We start from the raw sequence: 15226 nt of genomic DNA on the forward strand, positions 1-15226 counted from the left end.
TAGATTACCTTTAGAATTGCAGAACCATAGAATCATAGAAAGTCCTGAGTTGGAAGGGACCCACAAGGATCATCAAGCTATTAAGCTGTTGCTACTAATTGAATCCAGTTGTCCTTGCTAACACCCAGGATGAATCACATGCAGGTCACTCCTGCTCCTGAATTCCTCCCAGGCCTTGGGGCTGTCCCCTGCTGCCAGGTCATATTCTGACCCACGAGTACACAGCACCAGGAGCATCTGTCCCTGAACTGGCAGGGAACACACTGCAGGACAGTGACCAAACCTGTCCCTGCCCCACTGGCATGGCCAGAAGCCCCAGGGACCTCATCATCAGAGAGCAAAACATGATGGGAATCTTCCAAAGCATCACAAGCTTTTAAAACATGCCAATTTAGGCAAGAGACAAGCACTGACAAATTTTCATTTTTATTAAAAAAAATTCTAGCAGCAAAACCTGTAACAATTAAAAAAAAAACAAACAAAAACCAAACCCCCAAGAGAACATGACACAGAGAGAAAGAGACAGAGATGGAGAGAGACAGGCTTGGGGTTTTCTCCACCATTCACTCAAGTTCCTTATAGCGGGCAAACATGACTCTCCTGACAGCGTCGCGGTAGGTCTCATTGGATTGCCTCTTGCTGGGCTTCCCTTGGGCCCCCAGGCCAGGGCCCTTCTTACGATTTTCTGCCTGAAAACACGACACAGCTTGTGTTAGTCATTTATCCTCTTCACCAGCTGCCCATAAAGAAAAAGCTTGCTGCTGCAGGACAGCTGACTGCTCCTGCGTGGATCCAGGAGAGAAGGAACAGCAAGTGCAGTTTGTTCCTCCAAAAGCTGTTCAGCAGAAACTATTGGCCCTTTGTGGGCAACAAAAACGCAGCCAGCAAATGCCTGGCAAGAATCAAACCACAGGGATTGTCTGCAGAGACCAACACCAGCATACGGCAGGGTGGGAGTGGGCAACCGAAACAGTCAGCACCAGCAGATGAGAGGCAGCCGTGTGTGAGTGAGGATCGAAACAGAGCATAGGAAAGCATCAGCAAGAGAGCTGGGCTCGCGGGGAGCTGTTTGCAGTTAGCCTGCATTTGCACAAGCTCAGCTGTTCTCTCCTGTAACAGAGTTCCCATGGGCTCTGGTAGCTCGCTTTGAATTTCAACCAGTTTTTAACCACTGGCTTTTGCAGCCAGCGTCTGAATTATTCAGTAATACCTGCCTACAGTTAGTCCAGGAGAGCGGACCCATGGCTTAAAGTTTCTCTTTGCTTTTAAGTCCAACTTATCTGAATATCAGCAATGTGATCAATTAGGCCAAGAGATCAAAGTCCTGTGGGGCTGAAGTGGGCACATGGCTTTGCCCAGCATGACTTGGAAGTGGGAAAAAAGCAAATCTCTAGGGCCCCTTTGAGAGGCCTTTATAGGAATTATATGAGGGTGAGGGCTGTGCTTTGCATTCAGCTCCCCCATCTGGTCCAGGGAGCCCTGATCAGAGGCCAGACCTCCCAGAGCACATCGCTGGAACTGGCTCTTCGACAAAGCCCAATTTACAGCTACAGGAAACTCTCGATGAGGACTGAGCAACAGTTGGGGCTGGTTCCTGCTGTCTGCACTGTAGAGGCAATCTTGTCTCGTGTGTGCGGGCTCAAGAAAACACACGTCATGAAGCCTCAAATGTTTGCCTTTAATGAAACACTCCACTGCAAGCTGAATGTTGCAATGTGAGCTGTGCTGCAAGCTGCCTGCCCCTCGGCGAAGCACTGACACCATGGCAGCGAGGCAGCCAGATGACAAACCTGCCACAATGAGTGACTGCAGCTGCAAGGGCATGGTGCTGCTCACATGCCCCTGAGCAAAGGAGAGCAGTCCTTGCCCCAGGCTGCTTGCCAGATAAACCCTCTCCAGCAAATTAAGGTCCACTGAGAGACCAGCCTGTCCCAGAAGACAGGATCTACCCAGCCCTGCAGAGTAGACAAACAGAATCATGTGGCTTTGGCTATGTTCACGTCTTCCCAGACGAGGTTCACATTTTCCCCCAGCTCATGTGGCTGCAGAGCTCTGAGCTAGTGACCTACTCAAACCCCAGCCCGACTTGGGCAGGTATTAATCAGATGATCACACCATCCCTACTCACTGTTACTCTATTCTTAACCCCTCCAGATCCATATAAATTCTAACCACCTTCTACTGCCAACATACTTGCAACCCCTCCCAGCCTGCAAAGTTAATCATCACACACATATTATTCCACCAGGTGGGTGCTGAGACTTGCAGCCTGACTCTTGTTCCAGCTGGGAACTCCCTCCAGCTGTCTTGGAAGACATTACTGGCTGCAGGACAGTGATGCGTTTGGAAAGGAAGGGAAGACTCACATCCATTGGCGATGTTGTGCTCTGCTGGTTGTGGCCGAAGCCTTTCTTCCACCCCATGGACTGCAACATTCGGTTCCCTTTGTTGTTAGCATCAATCCTTGAGTCATAGTCACTGCAAAAGAGACAGAATCAATTGTCTGGTTTTGCAATGCTTCAAACCCATGCCAGAGATTTTTAGCTCTGCTAATAGCACTTTCATTGACATTCCAACTTCTCCTGAGGGATACCCAAGTTGCTTGCAAGAAGCACACTGCCAAGGAAACCAACACGGTGGATTCTGTGTGCAGGGCTCAGACACCTTTGGCTACCGAACTCCTTGTCTCACCTCAGGGGAAGATACACCAAGGCACAGGAAATGAGCTCAGGCTCCAAAATATTTATGGTACAAGCAAGCCAGGAGTGTTCTGTGCATTTCTTAATCTGAATTTTAGCAATATCTAAAATGTCAAGTCTAATCCCTGATGCTCTGGTAGATCTTTCTTTTCTCCCAGTGCTGTGGTCATTGAGCTCAACAGACTTGGACATTGAGCTCAGTGTTGATTTGGACACTCTTTCTCCCACCTGGTCATTACTCATCCAAGACCATTAACCAAAACCCATAGTTTTGAAAACCACTCAGACAAAAATAGCTTCCCTCAGGCAAGTTCTACTTTCTGGCTGCTGATGACACTCCACACAAACTGCTTTAGTTTATCCACAGCTACTCCAGGAAAACAGATGAAAGAGAAGATGCAGATTTTTAAACTGCAAGACATGGAGGAAAGGTCTCCTTCTGAGGTGCTGTGCCAGAAAGGAACAGGCACATAACCAGTTTTGTCTTCAACACATGCCTAGCAGTTCCTCAGCCCACTAGAACACGTGAGCTTGCAGCAGGCAGGCCTTTCGAAAGCTCCACACAGCGTGCGCTTTCTTCCTCCACCTACTCTGAATGAGATGGAAACAGCTCCTAGCACTCCTCTGAGTCAGTGGAACAGATGAGACATAGCTTTGCTCTTTCTTTCAATGGCTAGATGCCAGGACAGAACGACAGCAAGTGCCTTAAGGATGAGGTGGATGGGAACAGGCCGCATTCTGCTCCCTGCTCCAGGACAGGCACACACTGAAACCCCCCCATCTTACCCACCCAGCTTGTCTCTATTTCCCCTAAACCCTTATTTCCAACCCTGCACTACACACCCCTGGCTCTCTCCTGCCCTCTCTGAGAAGTCCTGCAGCACAACAGGCTCTCACTTTGGGGAACTCTACCCACAAGAATCACAGCCCATCTGGCTGTTACTCTTGCAGATCTGTCCCACTGGCCAATTCCTGGCCTTGGCATGCCAGCAGCACACATACCATCCCAGCGTCAGCAGCCCCAAAGAGATTTAACGAAGAGCAACCATTACCTCTCTGCATCCCGGTCATATCTGAGTCGTTTCCTCTCTGGTGAATCCATCTGCTGGAATTTCTCTCTCCAGTCATTTCCTTTGTCTTTGTATCTCCCCTTCATAACAGAAAGAACACAGTAAGTATGTGAGCTACAAAGTATTCAACTCTCCACAGGAGAGTGCTCTGCAGCCAGATCTCATCTCATCCTCAGCTGGCTGGAAATCTGTCCTGGGGACCTACAAACCCCGGATGTTTCTAGGACCCACAATCTGCTTATTCGGTCCTCATGGGCTGACCTAGACCTGTGGTTGCAGCCTTCTGGCTATGGCACTGGGAGCAGCTCTGCTACCTTCCAAACAACAGACAGTTACAGCTCCCCTATTCCTGGCCAGGCAGTAGCAGCCCATACACTGCATCAATTTTAGATGGAAATCTGGGTCTAACTCAGCCCAAAGCCCAACGCTGGCTTGCAGGGCAACAGAACCACACTCAGACCCTTCTGGGAGGAGGGAGACCTGCTCTTAGAAGTTACAGCACTACCTACAGGTCCAAATTCAGAGTGTGCCCACAGTTCAGTCTATGACTCTTTGGGAGACATTTGGTGGCCAAGCTGCAGATAACAGGTGCATTAGTGGAGGGTCTGCCTGGGACCAACATCCCGTAGCACAGGACCACAAACAGAAGTCCGCCCACCACTGCAACCCACCTCACGCTCTCTCTTCTCCAAGTATGCCAGCTCCTGCTCAGAGCGTTTGATCTTCATATGTATCTCCAGGTTTTGCTGGAAGGAGGAAAAGCCAGTGTCAGCAGAGGATACAAGCTGTCAGGGTCATTTGCTCCACCCATAAGGAGCACAGGTAAAGCAGCACACTCTTGCACCTGCACTAGACCAGATGCAACAGCTTCTCTTGCAGCCCAGACTACCTGCTCCCCCCCTGGAGGCCAGGAGTCCTTCCTCTCCACAGTAAGGAAGGCAACCACTCCTTTTTAAACTGTGTGCAGTTTGGCCCTCCTAGAGGCAAGAGCCCAAAGGCAGCACAGAACATGGGGAGACATATGCTAAGTTCTCACTGATATCACACTCATGTGTGCCAGCACCCCACTCTCCCCAAGCCTGAGCTATCTCACTATGGCTTAAAAAGTCACACCTTGATGTTATAGCACTCCTGCTGCAGAAGCAAGCAGCTCACACAATGCTTTGAACAGAGCTTTGATGGGAATTTTGCCTGCTACTGTGTCAAACTCAGCACAGCTCTTCCCACCCAACCATCCCATTTTTCCCTGCAGATGACAAAGCTGTTGAGCCAAAGGCAGCTTGCAGCACACACACAGTTCCCCATCCACCAGCTCCCCTGTACCTTGTGCAGGTTGGAAAGCTGCTGGTGCTTGATGAGCACTTCCTTGTTGGGAAACTGCCTCCTGCACAGCAAACAGGCCAGCTTGTTCCAGTCGGTCAGCTTGTCATCATTGGCCTTAGCCTTTTTTGGCTGCTCCTCACGTTGTGCTGGCGGGTGGGGAGGCGGCAGCCACTGCGCCTGTGACTGCTCTTCCTCTTCCTCCTCCTCTTCATTGTCACTGTCTCCTCCATACTCTCCCAGAAGTCCTATCAGAGGGTTCACCACCTTGGGCTGAGGGGAGAGACAGAAAAGTGTGATAATTTGTAGCATCAAGCCTGCTTTGCCATGCAGGGCTCTGCTTCCCCAGTCAATCTCCCCATGACTTCTGTCTCCGTTACAGCCCAAAAGCCGGAGAGCAGCATCCCAGCAGCATGGGCAGGGAATGGAAAGAAGCTGGCTGGCCAGTATTTAAACATGACAGGGTAGAAGCCCTTCTGTTCTCTAGACAGGCTGTGCTTTGGTGCCAGGCTTTCCCACTCTGCCACACATCTAAGCACAAGAAGCTGACCAAAGCAGCAGCTATTTGGCAGGGAGTTGCTGTCAGTCACTTCCTCTAGCAATGGTGATCAGTGAGATTTGGCCTTCCTCAGTCTGGAGGCAGCTGGAAGAGTTTTCTGCCTGAGGACTGCTTGAGTGAGGAGACCCTGCTTAAATGCAGGTATTAAATCTCCTCATGTTAGAAGCCCACAAACAAGCTCAGTTATAAAACAAACTGCCTTCACCATTCCATCTCCAATGTTTCCTTCTCTGGCATAAGAAGCTGCCACCTCTGCCATCCAAGGTCACAGCCAGGCTTTGGTGAGCCTCCCTAGTCCTCTACCCAGGCTCAAACAAGGCAAGAAGCAATCCTATGGAGACACTTACCGGGGCTGCACTCTCATCCTTTTTCACAGAGGGAGGTAATGGTTTTTTAAAGACATCTTCTGCAGAGAACTTCTCCTCTCCAGTCTCATTCTGAAACAGTCACGATCAGGTGTTAAGACTGCCATAGCACAGACTCAATGCACACAACAGCTGAGCACCCATTTAAACAGGCCTCCGAGGAAACCAGGCAGTTGGCAGAAATGAGGTAGTATTTTTGGTGGAAGACATTACCATTCTAGGGAATTCATAGCTCTCCTGGAGCCATGCTCTTGGTTTCAGGGACAGCTACAGCAGCTCACCATGTTATCCCAGCCTGCTCCACTCTCACTCTCTGCTGGACTGTGATGCTGACAGCAGCCCCAGCCAGGTCTGAAACCAGTGACGGAGCTGGGACAGGGCCAGGTCACATTTAGACACTTCTGTGTGCGCACAGAGGACATGGAGACTGGGTGTAAAGCCACCCCCATAGTCAGCCAGCATGGGAGCAGAAAAACCCACCACTCCAGGAAGAGTTACAGTCCTGCTTGCATGCGACAGATGAGACAAAGTGCAAGTACTATAGACAGGGAAAGGAGAACCACATGGCCAGGCTCAACCAGCTCATTGGTGCTTCCAGGATCTTCCTTATACTGGACTGAGAACACCAGAGACTGCAGTCACCCAGCACTGCAAGAGGATAAGACTGTGATGCTGACTTGTATGCTGGGGTGAAGCTTCACATCTACATGCTTTTACAGAGAACTGGTCTGAAGCCCTAGGCATGCTCTAGTTTAGTGGTTCATTACCTACTCATGCTTGACTGGGGAAAGACAAGTGCTATGCAACATCTTACCAGGCCTGCATTCTCATCCTTTTTCACAGAGGGAGGCAATGGCTTTTTGAAGACGTCTTCTGCAAAGAACCTCTCCTCTCCAGGCTCATTCTGAAAAACCCAAGATTGGGCATTAGACCATCAGTAGCACAGGGGTCCAAGGGTGCACACCACAGCCAGGCAGCCAAGAAAGATGATGGCAGGATTTCTACTAGAGATGCTTTCACCCTCCATTCAGACACCACCATGTTTCTCCTAGGTTAGTGCCCTTGAAAGCAGGCATCCTCCATACCAGATGAGACTCCTTGGCTGGCTTGGTATCAACATCAGGGACAATTACACCCCTCAGATCCCAATTGCCCAGGACTGGTCATGCCACAGGGTGTACCCAGACCAACAGGCAAGGAGGAAAAAGTTTTTGCACTTGTGGCTCAATTATTTCTGCCAACTCTCCTGGCATTCCTTGGGCCCAGTCAGTATCACAGCACTGTTGTGGAAGATCCTGCTCCAAGCACCCATGCTCAAACATCACATTGGACAGCTACTCCCCACGTTGCGGGGACAGCATTTGCTCACCCAGAGCAGCACTGAAGGGCACTGCCCCAGGTCTGGGGCTGGACTCTGGGAGGGACTGTACAGGATTCCATCACAGACTCCTATCTGCATTTATCTGTCTTCACCTTTGCAGTTCATCTGTACTGCCTGTGTTGCCTGTCTGTGATGTCTTGAGGGGGCAGGAACTGTGATTAGGGGAGAACTGAATCTTTGTTATTATTTGACTTGATAGGTTTAAACACCTCTGCTATTCTTCTGTTGGCTCTGCTAAAATAGCTGGGTGCTTTCAGCAGTGAGTGAAATATGTGTCTCAGTTACCTGGATGTTTCTGATTCCTTTACCATAAAGAAGGGATGCGAAGCCCTGCCAATGTCACAAGAGAAATTTCAGGAACTTATTCCCACCTGGCCAGACAGCAACCACACTCTAGGCCTGCTGGTGACCTCATGTATTTCATAATTTTCTCTCACTGTCCATCCCTTTTTGAATCCTCTGTAAATTACTCTCTATTTTCTAACCTCTCTTACCTTAGCCTCCTGGCCTCAGATCTCTGATTGTTCTGACAACTGGAGGGATTTACCTTAGCAGAAGTATTTTTCCCTTTCTCCTTTTTGTCCCTATTGTCCCTGCTGTGTGGCTCCTTCCTTTCATTTGTCCACTCTTGGCTTCCATGACGCCGCCTTCTGCTCTCTGTAGGTGATGAGCAGGCTTCTCGGTCTATCGTGACTTCTCTCTGAAAGAGGCATTTGGAACAGACTTAGCCAAACCCCTACAATCTTCTTATCAGGCTTATTGTCCTTATTAGGCCGTGGAGACCAGCACAGTGAGAAAGGACTGCAGAGCCTCACACAGCTGAAGGAAAAGGTTTCAGAACTTTGCTGGGGCAGAAGACAGTCTACCACAGCCAGGTCATCAGAGCACTACCCTGCTTCCCCAGAACACGGACATATCCAGTATCATGAAAACAAGATGACAGTCCCAGAGAACTTCTCCTGATGGCTCTTTTTTTGGCATCCTTGTAAATATTGCTGGCTAGGGTCGGGGAGCAAAGAGACCACACATGAAAACAGAACTCCGCTGTCCATCTTTTTTAATAGAGTCACATATCACATTAGTAAAATCTAGCAAGAATGCTCTGCCCATAAGCCTACTCAATGAAGAGGAGACCAAAAAACCTCCAAAGGCAGGGCTTCACAGGCCAAAGAGGCAGCTACAGTAACTAGTTCAACACACAGGGAGGGGGTTCCTAGCCTGTAGTTGATATTTTGCAATGTCCATTCCTTTTATACAGGTCAGAGGACTGAATAAGAGAAACAAAGCTGCCTTTATGCTGTCCCACGCTAGCCTGTCTTCAGGATCTAGCTGCAAAATCCTGCAGAGATGAGCAGTTTGTAAAAACATACTATGTGTAAAGCTTCCTTCCCACATACTCACCTGAGTCCTGGGGTCATAGTATGTCCCAGCTATGGGATCGTAGTAATTCCCAGTTTCAGGATCATAAATGTATGTGGACACATCTGATGGAGCTGAACAGAGAGACGAGAGTTAACACCACAGTCTTCCAAAAGCAGAACTCGCCTTTTACAAAGACAAAAGCATGAGCAAATATTACACTAGTGAAAGGATCAAAAGTGGGAAAGAGAATTTTTCTCTCCTGGCAAGAGAGGTATGAGTACCCACGCATCATTCAACCTACACCTTCTTTTCTTTAAGAAGGGAAATAGGCTTTCACAATTATTCTGTTTTATGACTCTGGCAAAACTTCCACATCAAAACACACTTACAGGGGCAGGGCTGAGATCACCAGACCACAACACTTGACCAGACAAAGATAAGAAATTCAGTAATTTCCCTAAGAATGGGGTAACGAGTACCAGGCTCTGTGTCCACCCACCCCTCTGAACAAGGAAGATCTGTGCTTTTTCAAACAGTCTCCTGTTTAAAGTGATGACCCTCCCCACATCCCTTCCACTCCCCACATCCCTTCCGCCCCTGGGTGCAAGAAGGCTCCTGACAAGAAAGGGGAGCAAACTGTTTCTACAAGAAAAGCCAAAGGCCTTAAGGATAGGCCCATAATGGGATGAATGCTTCTCATTTCCAAAATGTTATTAGATGGAGCTTATACTACCTATAAGTCAGTAAAACAATCATAAGTGTTCTTCCAGCTACTGGCACTGCTGCATAATGCGTATTTTCTTTCATCTCATCTAGTAATTGCCAAGCTGATTTTATCCCATCAGTTGACCACAACAAGGAAAAGCATGCAGTAAATTTCCTTTATTTCCACATAGTTTTGCACAGCAAGAGTAGAGAGAAACACATCATCAGATACGAAAGTGTGACTAAACAAAGTTGGCAAAGGAACTCACAAGTGGGTGTAGCAAACAAACCTACTCTTATCCTTTAAAAATATTTTTGGGCTGATTTCTGCACGTCAGTGCCCTTTTAAGGAAGAAAAGTCTCCACAGTAGGAGTGAGGCAGGGCTTAACTTACACTGTGCTCTGGTGCGTCTCTGTGATTCGCTGCCCCTCCTGTCTCTCATGGCCCTTCTGCCCTGGAGTAAATGAAAAACACAAACAGATCAGAGACTCTTTGACAAACATCATATTGCTTCTCCTCCCTCTCACAGGCCTGAAGTTCAGAAAAACAGCTCATTTAGCTGCTCTGAACAGGGCACAAGCAGACATAGCTTTTCACCTACAGAGCAACGGACAGTGTTGCAAAGCACAAGACCTCTGTAGCTTCCATGAATCTTTAAATGTGGCGCTCGCGCTAATCTGTATCCAGCCCATTCAGTACGGGAAGTTCCCTGTAGTCTAGTAACAGGCACTAGAGAAGAGATATTCGCTCTAGGAACTGAGATCAGTCATCGATTAAGTCCCTTTGTAAAAGCGTGGTATAGAGTAATCCAGCCCAGAACTCCCTCAAGCATCATCTGCACTCTGACTTGCACTTCTACACACATTATAAACAGTGTTAGGGGCACGGCAGCAGTGAAAAGCACACTTGAGCATTATCATCCCATCTTCAAACACGTTGAACTTTCCACAGCCCAAATGGAAAAAGCCAAAGTCAGGCCTATCACCCCCGGTGCTCCCATCCTTTCTGGCTACCTGCAGGTAAGCTGCACAGACCTACCGGGCCATAGTAGGAATTGTCACCGTGTTCCCCATAGTCATTCCTGTTGAGATAAAGGTTACAGGTTAATGTCAGTCTGGCTTCACGTTAACCTCAGTATACTCAAAATAATCAGCAGGACCAATAAAGGCCACATGTTGCATTGTGTCCATGCCAGGAGACAGAGAGACTTTGCAGATCACTGTCTCCAAAAGAGTTATGATCACACTCTCTGCTGTACCTGCAAAGCTGAACCTCTCCAACTGCTTTTTAAAAAGCTGAACCCATTAATTCGCTCACAATGGGATTTGATGGCTGGGCAACAACAAGACACCATGCAATTACACAACTAAGCCCATATGGCTCATCTGATGCCTCCACCTCTCCAACATATTTTTAGGTTGTAGGAACATTTGTGTTAATTCATGTGCCAACCTTTAAGCACCTGGTCTGACAACACAGCTCTAGATTTACAACACATCACACAAAGGACAACTCTGCTGCCTCATCTGCCTATACCTTCTCCTCCCTGTAGCAAGATTCACTTCCACCGTACGTCCATCAATGCAGATAGGGGGATCTAGATTCTGCAGTATCTTTAGCAACCTCAGCGCCTCCTGTAAATGGAAAGGAGATTTTCATGTCCATGAGAAGGAAACATAAGCCTGTTTTGGTGAACACCCTCTGGACCAATGCTAAAGCACAGCTATGGAGTCTGGGAGTCACCCAGAACCAGAAAATATGAACCCCTCAATGTGGGACTGTTAAGTAAGATTCTTGCCTTCTGCAGAGAGAAACCAATGAATTCAAGTTCCCTGGAAACAAAATATCTGTGCAAGATATAGTGCAAGTTTAGGAGCATCTACAAAGAAATGCCTTGAGGCAAGAAACTCACTCAGCACCACAGCTTGTGACAACAGACAATTTTTGGCTCCTAAAGCCAGAGAGCAACAGCTGTATCAGATATTCGCTGTACCTAGCCAGACAAGCAGAAATGAGGACTCACTTCAGGACAGCTGCCTCACACGAACAGCCATTTCCTATATTCCTGTGCTTTCTCTACTACAGACTATAGATGCCGACAGGGGGAGCATGTGAAAGCAGGAAACTACTTACAGCATGTGAATCCAGTTCAATGAAGCCATAGGTCTGCCCCATCCGGCCAGCCTTGTTCTTCATGATGCGCACACTGGATGTGGACAGGCGCACATATGGGGCCAGGAGCCCCACAATCACTTCTGGCGGGGTGAATCGAGTAATACGCTTCAGCATAATTGCTGTGAAGCACAATGAGGGAGGTGGACAGGAAAAAAAGAATTGCAAAAAAAGTTAATTCAGATCTAAGTTTATTGTGACAGCACCGGTAAAACTAAACTCACTCAAAGCAACAGCATGGCTTCTTGCAGTTGAGTCTGGAAGCCATTGCTTCTTTCTTTCCACTTTGTAAGATGCTCAGAGTACTAACCTTTCCTTCCCAGAAAACAGAGCAGAAAGTAGGCCACCCTCAGAGAAGCCCAGCCCAGAGTAACTTCTGGCCAAAGAGACTTTTGCTGCTGTGCTAAGTTAACTGTAACATCCTGAAGCCAGCTTCCCCTGAATTAATTTTCCTAAAGGAAATTCATCAGCACCTTTAGAGCTGGACAGCCCACCATTACTTGATGCCATGATTTGCGTAACATTGAAACAGCCTCCAGAGGTTTTAGTGAAACGCTGCCCTTTCTACAGATGGCCTCATGGAGTGCAAGCAAAAGGAATCCAAAACTGGGCTCTGTACCACTCACTTCTGCTTCCTCCACCATCCTGTGGGGTGGTTTCCTCTGCTTCTCTCTGAGAAGGCAGCTCCTGGTGGCGGTCCATGTCCCTTCTCTTCTCCTGTGAGGTCCGCCGCTCCCTCCCTTCATCTCTCTTCCTTGGCTCCTGTTCCTGAGGCTGGCATTCCTGCTGTGGAGCAGGAACTGAGGGCTGGAGAGGCTGCTTTGGAGATCCTGGTTGTCCTGATAACTCTTGCTCAGGTTTTTCAAGCTTTGCCTCTGCTATTAGAGAGGAGAAATTGACTGGTTCCAGATACAGTGTTTCAACATGTATTTTTCTTCTTCTATTTTCTGGCCACTAAGCAGCACCCTCTTTAAAAGGCTAACCTGTTCTGCCCATTGATTAGAAAAATATGTCCTTTGCATAGATATTCCATGTCTTAACACTCTGCAGACACAAGCTGTGTAAAGGACAAGCTAGATACTGCTCATCCTTCCATTGCCTTGTTTCATGTTGGGCTCCTTTACGTGACCTCTCCTGTCAGAGACAAGAGCCTTTCTAGACTTCTTTCAGGATTGGCTCTTGCCTTGGCAAACATTAATCAGGGATGGTTTTGGATCTGTTCCACCCATGTCCAGGACAATCTCCATGTAAGTGATACCCTTACTATGCCTGATGTATTCTTGAACACCCATAGCTGAGAAATATCAACTAGTAACCACCACCCTATCTCTATGCTAGAGGAAAACTGGGTGCAGACCCCTGTGATCACTAAGTGAAATGCCTCATAATACAGTCATTCAGATGAGGCATATATTATTTAGAAACACGCTGCCCCCCAGCCTAGCTATGCAATACAGAGAAGATAAATCCCATCAAGTTTCTGTGCCTGAAAACCTCTGAATTATCTGGCTTCACTTCAAAAGAGAACCTGCTTGAGCTTCTAAAGCTGTTGCAAAGGGAAGCCAAAGCTGTGGGGCTGCAAAGTCAGACATCACAAGCCCTGTACCTGCTGCTGAAACATCTTCCCACAAAGAGAAAAAAATGAAAGTGCAAGACTTGGCACAGTGAAGCTTCACTCTTTAGTGTCCCCTAGAGCACCTCCACACTCTTGTTCTGTTTAGACAGTGGGCAGCATGGCAGAACACACGACCATTTAGCATGTAAATGTTGGGAAAGCTGCACATTGACTTGCTTGGCTGTCAGCACAGCTCACGTTGGACAGGCCTGGACTAATTTGTCTGCAGTTTGCAGTGTGCAGAGTTTTGGTTACAGTTCATGAGTGGAACCTCATGTAAAATTTGCATACAAAACGAGTCTGCACGTGCAGCTGTGAAAACTGCCCATGCAAATCACACAGACATGAGCACGACCCTGGGGATGGGGAGAACAATTCTCTTACTGAATTCTTGCTCAGCCGGTGCATCCTCTCCTTCAGAACCACCTCTGGACTCTGGGCCTGTTCTGCTCCCTGTAAAAGAGGCATATTAAAATACATTCAAGACCACCAGCCACAAAGCAGCAAAGAACTCATGCGAAGCTGCAGTAATGCTTGTATATGCCTAGAGAGTTGTTTCATTTCATCCAGCAATTGAAGGACAGTCATAGAGAGGTTACCTTATTACACATGTTCTCACAATCAACAAAACCAGGTCAGTAAGAAGCATGTACCACAATCTGTCTTCACAGCATCCTAAAGGCTCTGTTTAATTTGCTCCTTGGCAGTTTTATTACAACCCACAGCTGTGCAGGGCCAACTATGCAAATTTTACCTTCATAACACTGATGGAGGAGCCACAGTGCAAGGAAACAACAACTATGAGGACAGTGCTTCAGTAAATAGAGAGTTCTGCATCAGGAGTTATTTTAATGCCCTTCTGCCTGAGGTGTGCAGGTAAGAAATGCAAAACATCAGAAGTCTGCTCAAAGATACAGAGCCAAAGCTTACAGAGTGTCTGGAATACCTGCTCGTCCCAAAGAAGTCAGTTCCTCAAGGGAGCATGTTTTGGCTCTCACACCTTCCCACCCAAAAAAGCAAAGGTGTTGGTGGGGTGAGGAGAAACTCCTGGAGAAGCAGAACTCCTCTCCATGCACTTTGTATACTCAGCAAGGTGAGTTCAGCAATTCAAGTCCTGGATTCACCTCTAATCTGAGAGCCTCAGAGGGGTAACATTAAAAACATGCAGCTGCACCTCCCAAGGAAGGCAGGTTGAGGGGAAGCCATCTTACCTACATCCAGCACTACTTGTTCACAGTCCTAGAGGGGACACAACCTGTAATTTAGTGGATGAAGGACAATGCCAAAGCAATAGGAAGGGAAGGCCTTGTGCAGTAAGACACCTCTCCACCAAGCCTCACAAGAACAGAGAACCTGGTAGCAACACAGCTGCATGCAACATCTTTAGTATGGATAGGGAAAAGGGTCTAAATGAAGCACAATTAATAATTCTCCTACACAGTACTCAGCTAGTCCACCAAGAGGGATGGCACAGGGAAGCCAGAAGAGAAACTTACTTTTCGGGGCAGATGAAACTTTTAACTGACCAAATACAGGGGGACCAGATATACTCACCATCTCTTGGGAGCTTGCAATAGGAGCAAGAAGATCTGTAGCCCACAGTACACACCTTACACTGCAATGGAAGATGGACACCATGAGGAAGTCATGTTTTGAGGGTAGTGGGTACAATCTACTCCAGAAGGCCAAAATCTGCAGTGCTTTCAGAAAGTAACAGCCAGGAAAAGTTACAGTGAGAGCCTGAGAGACAGGATGGGTAATGGCAGCAGGAGCCTTGGCTGGAAGGGAAATGCTCACATGGCTCACAACTGGGATTGTCTTGGGAACAGGATTTTCACACAAATTCTGAGCACAGATTCATTCACACCATGTCCTTGAGACAGGACCCTTCCCCCTCTCTGATGTGGGACCAAAAAGTTCGATGCTAGGCACCATACTGCTAGCCACTCTGTTGCTTCAAAGGATCAAAAGTTACCT

The 15226-nt window shown here is 47.8% G+C and overlaps 1 protein-coding gene across 2 annotated transcripts in view; it reads right to left on the reverse strand.

The window, feature by feature from the left end:
* Nucleotides 1-410: 410 nt before the first annotated feature.
* RBM6 (RNA binding motif protein 6) overlaps nt 411-15226 on the reverse strand; it is a 59345-nt gene continuing 44529 nt past the window's right edge. The window contains exons 8-23 of one of the 2 annotated variants that reach the window (XM_064454137.1): nt 14804-14864; nt 13634-13702; nt 12261-12509; nt 11596-11756; nt 10999-11096; nt 10501-10543; nt 9856-9916; nt 8796-8887; nt 7942-8094; nt 6828-6917; nt 5996-6085; nt 5093-5362; nt 4441-4515; nt 3752-3849; nt 2367-2478; nt 411-689 (exon numbers count right to left, since the gene is read on the reverse strand). In XM_064454137.1, the coding sequence (XP_064310207.1) occupies nt 564-689; nt 2367-2478; nt 3752-3849; nt 4441-4515; nt 5093-5362; nt 5996-6085; nt 6828-6917; nt 7942-8094; nt 8796-8887; nt 9856-9916; nt 10501-10543; nt 10999-11096; nt 11596-11756; nt 12261-12509; nt 13634-13702; nt 14804-14864 (1848 nt within the window). In that variant the 3' untranslated portion in view covers nt 411-563. Of the gene's footprint in view, nt 690-2366; nt 2479-3751; nt 3850-4440; nt 4516-5092; nt 5363-5995; nt 6086-6827; nt 6918-7941; nt 8095-8795; nt 8888-9855; nt 9917-10500; nt 10544-10998; nt 11097-11595; nt 11757-12260; nt 12513-13633; nt 13703-14803; nt 14865-15226 lie in introns of both variants that reach the window. The other variant, XM_064454136.1, reaches the window with a different exon arrangement.

This window comes from Phalacrocorax carbo, chromosome 6 (genome assembly GCF_963921805.1).
Source record: "Phalacrocorax carbo chromosome 6, bPhaCar2.1, whole genome shotgun sequence".
Classification (NCBI taxonomy): domain Eukaryota; kingdom Metazoa; phylum Chordata; class Aves; order Suliformes; family Phalacrocoracidae; genus Phalacrocorax; species Phalacrocorax carbo.